The sequence below is a fragment of the Phoca vitulina genome, unplaced genomic scaffold (genome assembly GCF_004348235.1).
Source record: "Phoca vitulina isolate PV1807 unplaced genomic scaffold, GSC_HSeal_1.0 scaffold8, whole genome shotgun sequence".
Lineage (NCBI taxonomy): Eukaryota > Metazoa > Chordata > Mammalia > Carnivora > Phocidae > Phoca > Phoca vitulina.
This window is the reverse complement of record NW_022589711.1, coordinates 68,956,756-68,968,853: the sequence shown is the minus strand read 5'-3', so window position 1 is coordinate 68,968,853 and position 12,098 is coordinate 68,956,756. Positions and strand designations below refer to the sequence as shown.

Here is a 12,098-nt window from a genome sequence, read left to right as displayed (position 1 = left end):
ATTTTGATGGTAGCCTATAGTGTTTGTTATTTATATATAATATGTTTTATAAACAAAGATTATAGAGTAACCTAAGTAGGGAATAGTCATTTGACCTGTTATCTCCTTTAGACTATATCAGTTGGCTGCTTTAGGGATAATGAGCCATACTGATAAGACAGATGATTAAAGATTTCTTTCTTTTTCAACATTATTTAAGCTTTCTGAGAATTTAAGAATCTTTCTAATATATCCTTATCCTAAATGATGTGCTCATAATAGGTTTTCAGTAAATGTTGAGTTATAGGAGCTGCTATTTTAATGTTGAATTGTGATGCTGATTTATAAACCTAATAGAGTTTGGCCACATCTGAGTTCTTGAGATTTTTGAATATTTAGCTTAGGTTTTAAATGCTTATTATGGTTGATTGAAACAACTATAATTTTTCAGGTAAAGGAAATAAAAGAGATAGTGCTTCAGGTAAAGGAAATAAAAGAGATAGTGCCAATTAACTAGTCCTTGCCATTTAAGCAAACGAAAACTCCCTAAAATTAGATTCTTACAACTTAGTTACACATGCTTAGATTACTTATTGTTTTTAATTTTTATTTATTTTTGAGAGCGAGCGAGAGAGAGAGCATGCACAAGTGGGGGGGAAGGGCAGAGGGAAAAGCAGACTCACTGCTAATCAGGGAGCCCGATGCAGACTCAATCCCAGGACCCTGGGATCATGACCTGAGCTGAAGGCAGACGCTTAACCGACTGAGCCACCCAGGCACCCACACATGCTTAGTTTATACAGATTAATTTGTTACAGATCTATGCTCTAGTAGCTTTAGTATGTATGTGTTTTTTATTTTTGTTTTTTAAACTATATTATGTTTCAAATGTAGTTTGATTAATTTTGGTATATATACACTCCCATGAAACCATCATTAACTACCATCAAGGTAAGGGACATTTCTGTCACCTCCAAAAGTTTACTCATGCCTTTTGGTAATCCCTTTTCCTGCCTCTCCCAAGTCCTGCTCATGCCAGGGTAACAACTGCTATTGTTTTTGTCAGTATAATTTGCATTTTCTAGGATTTTATCTAAATAGACAGTGACAGTATATTATTCTTTTGTCAGTCTTCTTTCACTCAGCATGATTATTTTGAGATTAGTCCTCACTGTTGCTCTTATCAGTAGTGCATTGCTTATTATTGTTTTCCATTGTATGGATGTACCACAACTGATGTATCCATTCATGTGTTGGTGAACATTTTGATTGTTTCCCTGTCTCTGACTCTTACAAATAAAGCTGGTCTGAACATTTGTGAACAAGTCTTTGTATGAATATATGCTCTCCATTCTCTTGGATAAATACTTAGTGGTAGGAATGGCTAGGTCATGTAATAGGTGTAAGTATAATTTTTTAAAAATTGCCAAACTGTTTCCAAAATAGTTGTACTATTTCACATTCCTACCAACAGTATATGGTGAATTTCAGTGGTTCTCTGTTCTTACTAACTCTCAGATGGTTATTTTAATTTGTGAAATTTTAATAGATGTGTATATCTATTGATATCTCATTATAGTTTTGACTTGTTTCCTTTAATGACAAATGATGTTGAGCATTTTTTCATGTGCTAATTGCTGGGGCCAGAAGCTCCACCACAATGTTAAACAGAAGTGGTAAGAGTGAACATCCTTGTCCTGTTACTGATTTTAGGGGGAAAGCATTCAGTTTTTCACTATTGAGTATGATGGTAGCTTTGGGACTTTTATAGATTCCCTTTATTAGATTGAGGAAGTCCTTATTTATTTCTAGTTTGTTGAGTGTTTTTATCATGAAAGGGCATTGGATTTTTTTTTAAGATTTTTTATTTATCTATCTGAGAGAGAGAATGGGAGACAGAGAGCATGAGAGGGGGAGGATCAGAGGGAGAAGCAGACTCCCCACTGAGCAGGGAGCCCGATGCGGGACTCGATCCCGGGACTCCAGGATCATGACCTGAGCCGAAGGCAGTTGCTTAACCAACTGAGCCACCCAGGCGCCCCAGGGCATTGGATTTTGTCAAATGCTTTTTCTCTATTTAAGTGATCATGTAGTATTTGTCCCTTATTCTATTGGTGTGGTGTATTACATTTATTGATTTTTGCTTGTTTACTCAAGCTTGTATTTCCTGGGATAAGATCTTACTTGGTTATGGTGCATAATCTTTCTTATGTGTTGCTGGATTTGGTTTGCTAGTATTTTGTTGAGGGTTTTGGTGTCTATATTCATAAGGGATATTGGTCTACAATTTTCTAGTGATGTCTTCTGGCTTTGGTATCAGGCTAATATTGGTTTTATAGACTACTTTGGAAAGTGTTTCCTTCTCCTATTTTTTGGAAGAACTTGGGAAGAATTGGTACTAATTCTTTAGGTGTTTGGTAGAATTCATCAGTGAACTCATTTGGGTTTTAAAAATTACTAATTGAATTTATTGTTAGGGATCTATTAAGACTTTTTATTTCTTCTTGAGCCAGTTTCTATAGTTTGTGTCTTTGTAGGAATTTGTCCATTACATCTAAGCTATCTAATTTGTTGGCATGTAGTTGTCCATAGTGTTCTCATAATCCCTTGTATTTCTGTAAGGTTGGTAGTGATGTCCCATCTTTTATTCCTGATTTTAGTAATTTGTGTCTTCTTTTTTTTTCTTGGCCAGCCTAGCTAAAGGATTGTCAATATTGTCAATCTTTCCAAAGAGCCAAATAATTTTGTTGAATTTTCTGTTATTTTTTGTATTCTCTCTTTCAGTAATTTCTATTCTATGATTTCTTTCTTTCTGCTTGCTTTAGATTTACTTTTTCTTCCCCTGGTGTCTTAAATCAATAATCTTAAATCAGTAACTCACATGTTTAGGTTATTGATTTGAAATTGTTTTTTTTTTTTCTTTTTTTTTTTCAATTTTTTTTTTATTGTTATATTAATCCCCATACATTACATCATTAGTTTTAGATATAGTGTTCCATGATTCATTGTTTGTGCATAACACCCAGTGCTCCATGCAGAACGTGCCCTCCCCAATACCCATCACCAGGCCAACCCATCCTCCCACCCCCCTCCCCTCTAGAACCCTCAGTTTGTTTTTCAGAGTCCATCGTCTCTCATGGTTCTTCTCCCCCTCCGATTTCCTCCCCTTCATTCTTCCCCTCCTGCTACATTCTTCTTCTTCTTTTTTTCTTTCTTAACATATATTGCATTATTTGTTTCAGAGGTACAGATCTGAGATTCAACAGTCTTGCACAATTCACAGCGCTTACCAGAGCACATACCCTCCCCAGTGTCCATCACCCAGTCACCCCATCCCTCCCACCCCACCCCCCACTCCAGCAACCCTCAGTTTGTTTCCTGAGATTAAGAATTCCTCATATCAGTGAGGTCATATGATACATGTCTTTCTCTGTTTGACTTATTTCGCTCAGCATAATACCCTCCAGTTCCATCCACATCGTTGCAAATGGCAAGATCTCATTCCTTTTGATGGCTGCATAATATTCCATTGTATATATATACCACATCTTCTTTATCCATTCATCTGTCGATGGACATCTTGGCTCTTTCCACAGTTTGGCTATTGTGGACATTGCTGCTATAAACATCGGGATGCACGTACCCTTTCGGATCCCTACTTTTGTATCTTTGGGGTAAATACCCAGTAGTGCAATTGCTGGATCATATGGTAGCTCTATTTTCAACTTTTTGAGGAACCTCCATACTGTTTTCCAGAGTGGCTGCACCAGTTTGCATTCCCACCAACAGTGTAGGAGGGTTCCCCTTTCTCCGCATCCCCGCCAACATCTGTCGTTTCCTGACTTGTTAATTTTAGCCATTCTGACTGGTGTGAGGTGGTATCTCATTGAGGTTTTGATTTGGATTTCCCTGATGCCGAGCGATATTGAACACTTTTTCATGTGTCTGTTGGCCATTTGGATGTCTTCTTTGGAAAAATGTCTGTTCATGTCTTCTGCCCATTTCTTGATTGGATTCTTTGTTCTTTTGGTGTTGAGTTTGATGAGTTTTTTATAGATTTTGGATACTAGCCCTTTATCTGATATGTCATTTGCAAATATCTTCTCCCATTCTGTCAGTTGTCTTTTGGTTTTGTTGACTGTTTCCTTTGCTTTGCAAAAGCTTTTTATCTTAATGAAGTCCCAAGAGTTCATTTTTGCCCTTGCTTCCCTTGCCTTTGGCGATGTTTCTAGGAAGAAGTTGCTGCGGCTGAGGTCGAAGAGGTTGCTGCCTGTGTTCTCCTTTAGGATTTTGATGGACTCCTGTCTCACATTGAGGTCTTTCAACCATTTGGAGTCTATTTTTGTGTGTGGTGTAAGGAAATGGTCCAGTTTCATTCTTCTGCATGTGGCTGTCCAATTTTCCCAACACCATTTGTTGAAGAGACTGTCTTTTTTCCATTGGACATTCTTTCCTGCTTTGTCAAAGATTAGTTGACCATAGAGTTGAGGGTCCATTTCTGGGCTCTCTATTCTGTTCCATTGATCTATGTGCCTGTTTTTGTGCCAGTACCATACTGTCTTGATGATGACAGCTTTGTAGTAGAGCTGGAAGTCCGGAATTGTGATGCCGCCAGCTTTGCTTTTCTTTTTCAACATTCCTCTGGCTATGCGGGGTCTTTTCTGGTTCCATACAAATTTTAGGATTATTTGTTCCATTTCTTTGAAAAAAGTGGATGGTGTTTTGATAGGATTGCATTTAATGTGTAGATTGCTCTAGGTAGCATTGACATCTTCACAATATTTGTTCTTCCAATCCATGAGCATGGAACGTTTTTCCATTTCTTTGTGTCTTCCTCAATTTCTTTCATGAGTATTTTATAGTTTTCTGAGTACAGATCCTTTGCCTCTTTGGTTAGATTTATTCCTAGGTATCTTATGGTTTTGGGTGCAATTGTAAATGGGATCGACTCCTTAATTTCTCTTTCTTCTGACTTGTTGTTGGTGTATAGGAATGCCACTGACTTCTGTGCATTGATTTTATATCCTGCCACTTGACTGAATTCCTGTATGAGTTCTAGCAGTTTTGGGGTGGAGTCTTTGGGATTTTCCACATAAAGTATCATATCATCTGCAAAGAGTGAGAGTTTGACTTCTTCTTTGCCGATTTGGATGCCTTTTATTTCTTTTTGTTGTCTGATTGCTGTGGCTAGGACTTCCAATACTATGTTGAATAGCAGTGGTGATAGTGGACATCCCTGCCGCGTTCCTGACCTTAGGGGGAAAGCTCTCAGTTTTTCCCCATTGATGAAATTGTTTTTTATTATATGTGCATTTAGAGCTAAAAATTTATAGGTACTGCTTTAGTTGTATACTATAAATTTTGTATGTTGTGTTTTTTTTTTTCCCTAAGTATTTTCTAATTTCCTTATGATTTCTTCTTGACCCATTGGTAATTTAGGAGTGTGTTGTTTAATTCCCACATACTTGTGAATTTCCAAAGTTTCCTTTTGTTATTTCTAATTTTACCCCATTGTTGTGGGAGGAGATACTTCGTATTATTTCAATCCTTTCAGAATTTTTGAGGCTTATTTTATGGCCTAACCTGGAAAATGGTCCATATACACTTGAGAAGAATGTGTATTTTATTGTTGTTGGGTAGAGTATTTCTTTCATTTAACTTTCAGCCTATTTATGTCTTTGAATCTAAAATGTGTCTTTATAGACAGCATTAAGTTGGGCTTGCCTTATTTGTCTCCTGTCTCATAGGAATTGACTTCCCAGTGTCTTGACAACCCTTCTTTCTTTTCTTTTCTTTTTTCTTTTCTTTTCTTTTCTTTCTGAGAGAGAGCACCCTGTTCTTGGGGGTGGGTGGGGGGGTAAGGTTGTGGCTGGGGCACAAGGGGAGAGAGAGAATCCCAAACAGACTCCACACCCAGCACAGAGTGGAGCCAGGCTTGATCTCATGACCCTGAGATCATGACCTAAGGCACAATCAAGAGTTGGACGCTTAACTAACTGAGCCACCCAGGCGCCCCAACCCTGTTTTTTTTCTTTTTCTTTCTTTTTTGAAGATTTTATTTATTTATTTGACAGAGAGAGACACAATGAGAGAGGGAACACAAGCAGAGGGAGTGGGAGAGGGAGAAGCAGGCTTCCCGCTGAGCAGGGAGCCCGATGCAGGGCTCGATCCCAGGACCCTGGGATCATGACCTGAGCCGAAGGCAGACACTTAACGACTGAGCCACCCAGGCGCCCCCCAACCCTGTTTCTTTATATCTTGACAGTTTTTTAGTTGTTTCAGGAAGAAGGTGTATCCTTTCCTTCTTCATCTTGTATGGAAGCAGTAGTCTTCATTTTTGTTTCAATAAAATGATTAGCATATGACTTGGGAATGACCTACATAAAACCTTAAATGAACTTACATTTAGAACTGTTAACCTGAAGTTTGTATAGGTTTACTGTATTTTAGGAAGTATATAGTGAGTATAGTAAAAAAATAATACAGAAAGAAGATAGTAAAACAATTTTCTGAAGGATTCTATGGAATTTTTTTTAATATAATAGGCTACTTTTAGGAAGTATTTTAACTGATTCAGTTGTCAAAATTAAGATAGACTCACATGGAAGATCTTTTTTTGTGACACGAGATATCTTTGTATGCAGTTTTCATATTTTATTGTTTTAAAAGTTGAAGTTTTAAAACTAAACTTATTAATTTTTCAGCCATATTAATGAAGATAAGAGAAAAACGGAAGCCCAAAAGCAAATTTTTGATGTTGTTTATGAAGTAGATGGATGCCCAGTAAGTATTCATTTTTGATGATTGTCAATTTATTTTCTTTCTTATTATTTAGATTGTATACTTTTAATATAAACAGAATCTTGGCAGCATCTTCTTTTTCTTTCTTTCTTTTCTTTCTTTTTTTTTAAAGATTTATTTATTCTGGAGGGTGGGGAGGGGCAGAGGGAGAGGGAGAGAAAGAATCTCAGACAGACTCCCCACTGAGCACAGAGCCCAACATAGGGCTCGATCCCTGATATAATGACCTGAGCCAAAATCAAGAGCCAGATGCTTAAACAATTGAGCCACCCAGGCACCCCGGCACCATTTTTTTTTAAATGATAACTTTAAAAAGATTACTACCAAGTGATCTCATTTACTAATATTTTCAATCTATACAGGCTAATCTTTTGTCTTCTCACCGAAGCTTAGTCCAACGAGTTGAAACAGTTTCTCTAGGTGAACACCCCTGTGACAGAGGAGAGCAAGTAACTCTCTTTCTCTTCAATGACTGCCTGGAGGTAAATTTGTACTTAATGTATATAATAACACTGCTGATTTGTGTGACTTGCCTGAATATTTAAAGCCAAGCTTTGACTGAAGTATAATATACAAGTTAAAGTAAACTTAATCACTTTTGAGACCACTTGTTGGTTTAATATTAATAGAATGCTTTTAAGAGAAGACTTAATACTAAGAAGTATGATAAATTGTCATGACTTAAAATCCAAGTCAAAATGAAAATTTAGTTTATTTTCATGCTAATAAATGCTTAGGTCAAGAATTTTAGGAACTTCCTGTTTCTATGTATGTTTGTTCAAGATCCACAAAATAATCTGAGATTTAAGTAGATTTTTCAAGCAAAGAGGGAGCCAGTATTTTGTTGAAGAGTAGGATAACTTGATTATTTACTACTATGAATTATGATCCCCTGATTTTTGCCTAAAACAGCAGGTTTTAGGGTGAGTGAGTGGTTAGTATATCATATGGGGTACGATTATAATTTAAAATTCTCATCTACTAAATCATTTCCCCCATACTCTGTGGGCAAACTGAATCATCTTTGTGTGCTTTTCCAACTCTTAATAGTGTATTTTTAAACAACTAAACAGTCTAAGGGGAGATATAAAGATGTGTATTTTCCTTTATCTCAGAAAAAAAAAAAACCTGTGTATTTTGATAAAACAAATATTAGTCAGAAGACTCTTGACATTTCTGTTATTAGGTAACTTGCTTTTGCTTTCATTGAAGTGATTTGATGGGTTTCCTTTTGCTTTAAAGTCTGTACCTCTTTTATCCTTTTCTACTTCTCTTGAAGTGCTGCCCTCTTATATATATTATTATTTAAAGTATGAAATACAAGGGAATTTTAGAGAACCAACCATGTGCAGTTACAGGTGTAATAAAATCTCACCAAAACTTGATTTGTGTTAAATGCAGAGTTTTGTTGTAGTGAGGTTAATAAAAAATGGTCTTTTTATTGGTCAGTAATGTCACAAAAGACAGTGAAAATACTACACTAATTGAAGGTACCCTGAACTGAAAAAGTCATAAAAAATCATGAGGCAGATAATTTTGAACTACTTGTCACCCCCATAAGGAGAATTTCAGCCTGCGTTGCTTTGGAGAACAGGGGCTAGGTGAAGTCAATTTCCAGTGGGGTTTTACTGTACATAGTTGCTCAGTACTTCTATTTATTTGCTTCTCTTAAAAGCCTTTTTTAGGTTTTTCCTCTTGAAGTGCCCAGGTCAACTGACTCCATTGTCTGTACCTCTTTGCTAGTCTATTCTGGATTTTATCCTCATAATCCTGAGAGAGTTGTGGCTTACTTTAAATTTTTGATCATACATCTTCAAATTCCATGAAGTTTTCTATAACTGCCTCATTGACTTACCTGCCTCTTTAATTCCTGTCATTGGTTATTTCCTGTAGCTTCTGAGTCCCATTATGTGATACTCCGATTCCGCATTTCTTTTACTTTCTTAAATCCACTGACTTTTTGTTCTAGTTTATCTTAGCTCCCTATCTTAGAATCATATTAACTGAAACTGATCTATCGCCAACGTTCAATTTGGACTTCAAGATTTATAATCCTAAACTTTTATTCTTTAGCTTGTTAAAAAAAAAAAATCCTTAGCAAATTTGGAGTGAAGAATATGGTAAAAGTTAGAAACATTTAAAGTGGATAAAATCTATATTGACTTCTCTTAAATTTGACAGTTGATGTTTTACTGAAGCTAAACTAATTGAGGATTTACAGACATATATTCCTTTTTATATTTTATCTGTGTTTTGAGTTTTTACCTTGATGTGCTAGCATTTGTGTCATCAGTATTGGTACTTGTTATTGTTTTTCCTTTTTAAAAATGAACTTTAAAATTATTTGCTTAGCCAAATTGATTTAAAAGTATATTCATATTTATAGTGGAAATTATTTAAAGAAAGTCTTTATTGCTTATTTTAACTATATTAATGTAAATTAACTTAATATTTGATTTGTAACATAGATCTGTATCATATTTCTGCTTCAGTGTGAATGTGATATTGACTGCCTTTTGATCTTTTCTGATTAGCCAACACAGGGTAGTGCATTTTTAGCCATACTGTGTCATTCGTCATGATGACCAATCTCAATTCATTAAGTAACTTATCCTAAGTCATTTTGTGTTAATGTCTTTCAGTTGATGATTATGACCTCAAAAAAGACATTCTTTTAAAAAGGCAAAATAGTACACTAGGCTTCCATGGAAATGAAAATAATAAATTTAAAAACCTTATAAAATTCACAGAATTATAGTACATTATGAATCATAAGGTCCTTTCTGATTTTGCTCCTGTCTTCTCCAGAGTTACTTTACCTATCTTTTCCTCTTACAGGAGTTCGGGGTTTAAGTAAAGTTACATCTTAACACTGTAGCTTGAGTTTATAATTTGTATCATTTGCATAATGTATTGTTTAGTTAGTTCTTTACCCTGCCTCTTTCTGAATGGCATGTAAATATCACGAGAGCCAGAATCATTTCTGTGTTACTTACTTTTTTGTCCTCAATGCCTTGTACAGGATCTGAGATCATTGTGAATTCTGCTCTTAAATCAATTATCTTTTGAACCCAAGACTGAGATCTCAGAGCAACTATTCCCCTTCCTAAGATCAAGGTTTTTTGTTGAAGATTCCTCTGTCCTTCAATGTTATTCCTTCTCAAAGTGCTTCTGAGTTCTTTCACACCTTTGGGACCTTTTCAATAGATCTTGTCCCTTTGTCTGCTTTCCTGACTTTAGGCTCTTTTCATATATACATCAGCATTTCTGCTACACAATTACATGCATGTATGAATTTGTCACATGGTAACTCTGCTTCTTATCATATAGTAATTCTGAAATGACTAATAGTCAAATGAATCACATGTAGATTTATGTGATTAATATCATTTTTAAGCATTTGGTCTTTAATTGTTTTCATTCATATTTTTTTCTGTAATCAGATAGCAAGAAAACGACACAAGGTTATTGGCACTTTTAGGAGTCCTCCTGGCCATACCCGACCCCCAGCTTCTCTTAAGCATATTCATCTAATGCCTCTTTCTCAGATAAAGAAGGTACTGGACATAAGAGAAACAGAAGGTATGCTCACTGGATAAACTTGGCTAAATGAAAATAGTTTACATTCATTGTTAGTTTGATTCACTCCCTTTTGTTTTTTTTTTAAACTGGTAAATTATCTTTTTATTTTTATTTATTTTTAAAGATTTATTTGAGAGAGAGCACATGCACACACGTGAGCAGGGGGAGGGGCAGAGGGAGAGGGAGAGAGACAATCTCAAGCAGACTCCCCACTGAGCATGGAGCCTGACACGGGGCTTGATCTCACAACTCTGAGATCATGACCTTAGCTGAAATCAAGAGTTGGACGCTTAACCAACTGAGCCACTCAGGTACCCCTAAACTGGTAAATTATCTTTAAATACAGTTGGTTAGTTTGGTAAAGTAATTTTTCTTATATTTCTATCCCAACTCTTCTCTAGGAACCTACTTGATATCTTATTTTTCTCAATGAAAATACTATCTCAACTTGTGGGGTATCTTCATCCCTTAAAGGACAAAGAGCTTTTAAATGGTTATATGTCAAGATAGTGCAGTAACCTAGCCTCTTACCCTTACAAAACTTACTTTTATTCCTTCAGAATCCAGAAGAAATCAATCTGTTACCTGTGCTCTGCATCTTATTCCTTCCCTGTTGGCAATGGCTGGATTGCTAGGAATATGTTTAGGATATGACCAGGAAAGAAGTACATGAATAAATGTACCTAAAGTAACTATGGTAGAATTAACATGGGACAAATGTTTATTAAGGAGAGTTTACTCAACCTTGATAGTGTTACGGAGGGTTCTCTGAAGGCCTACAATTACCAAAAGTTTATACCTACCAAAACCAGTATCATCTGTTAATTGGCATGTGTGTGCATGGCCATATTTTAGATGTTAGACATCATGTTTTTACGGTGTAAGCTGGTTCCATTACTGATCCCACCGTCTAATGATGGAAGACTTTGAGTTTATGAGAAACAAAGAAAACTTGAACAGCAGCTTTTATTGCTGTCTTTATTTGGTTGTCAGATTCTGGATTTATTAAGGGTTACAATAGTGCATTTATTTAAATCATCTCCATATTTTTGGATTGGAATTATAGATTATAATTATTGTTTAAAATAGGTTCTGTTTTAGCATTTTGGTCCAAAAACATTTTGTAACAGTTTTGATATTTGGATATTTTATTTCTTTGCACTTGATTTAAGTTATCAAACTAATCTTACAATAACATTTTAATTTAAAACTTAAATTCTGGAATTCTAAGAAATGATATAATCTAATTCAAAAAAACTGTCTCATAGAAAATATTAGATTGCATAGAAAATACTACTTAATGTCAGTAAATTATCTTTGTTGGTTTCTCACATGGTACTTACTATTATAATTCTTTCCAGTGTTTCAATGTAGTATGTGATGTTCTTTGTCCAGTTAAAAATAGAGGGATGGGAAGGATGGAGAAGAGATAATTTTATTGGAATTTTGTTGCTCTGAGGAAACTAAACTTGAGTAAATCTATCATTTTCCAAGGAGTAACACTTAATGTTTATACTTATTCTGGAACCCTAGATTGCCATAATGCTTTTGCCTTGCTTGTGAGGCCACCAACAGAGCGGGCAAATGTGCTGCTCAGTTTCCAGATGACATCAGAGGAACTTCCAAAAGAAAACTGGCTAAAGATGCTATGTCGACATGTAGCCAATACCATTTGTAAAGCAGACGCTGTAAGTTCTTAAAACGACTATTATAATGAAAGTTTTAACTTCATTGCA

At 35.6% G+C, this 12,098-nt stretch overlaps 1 protein-coding gene across 1 annotated transcript in view; it reads left to right on the top strand.

The window, feature by feature from the left end:
* The window catches only part of ECT2 (epithelial cell transforming 2), a 60,474-nt gene that overhangs the window by 34,672 nt on the left and 13,704 nt on the right, over positions 1-12,098 (top strand). Inside the window, 4 exon segments of the mRNA XM_032407197.1 lie at positions 6,684-6,762; positions 7,143-7,262; positions 10,224-10,362; positions 11,896-12,050. Coding sequence (XP_032263088.1) covers positions 6,684-6,762; positions 7,143-7,262; positions 10,224-10,362; positions 11,896-12,050 — 493 coding nt within the window.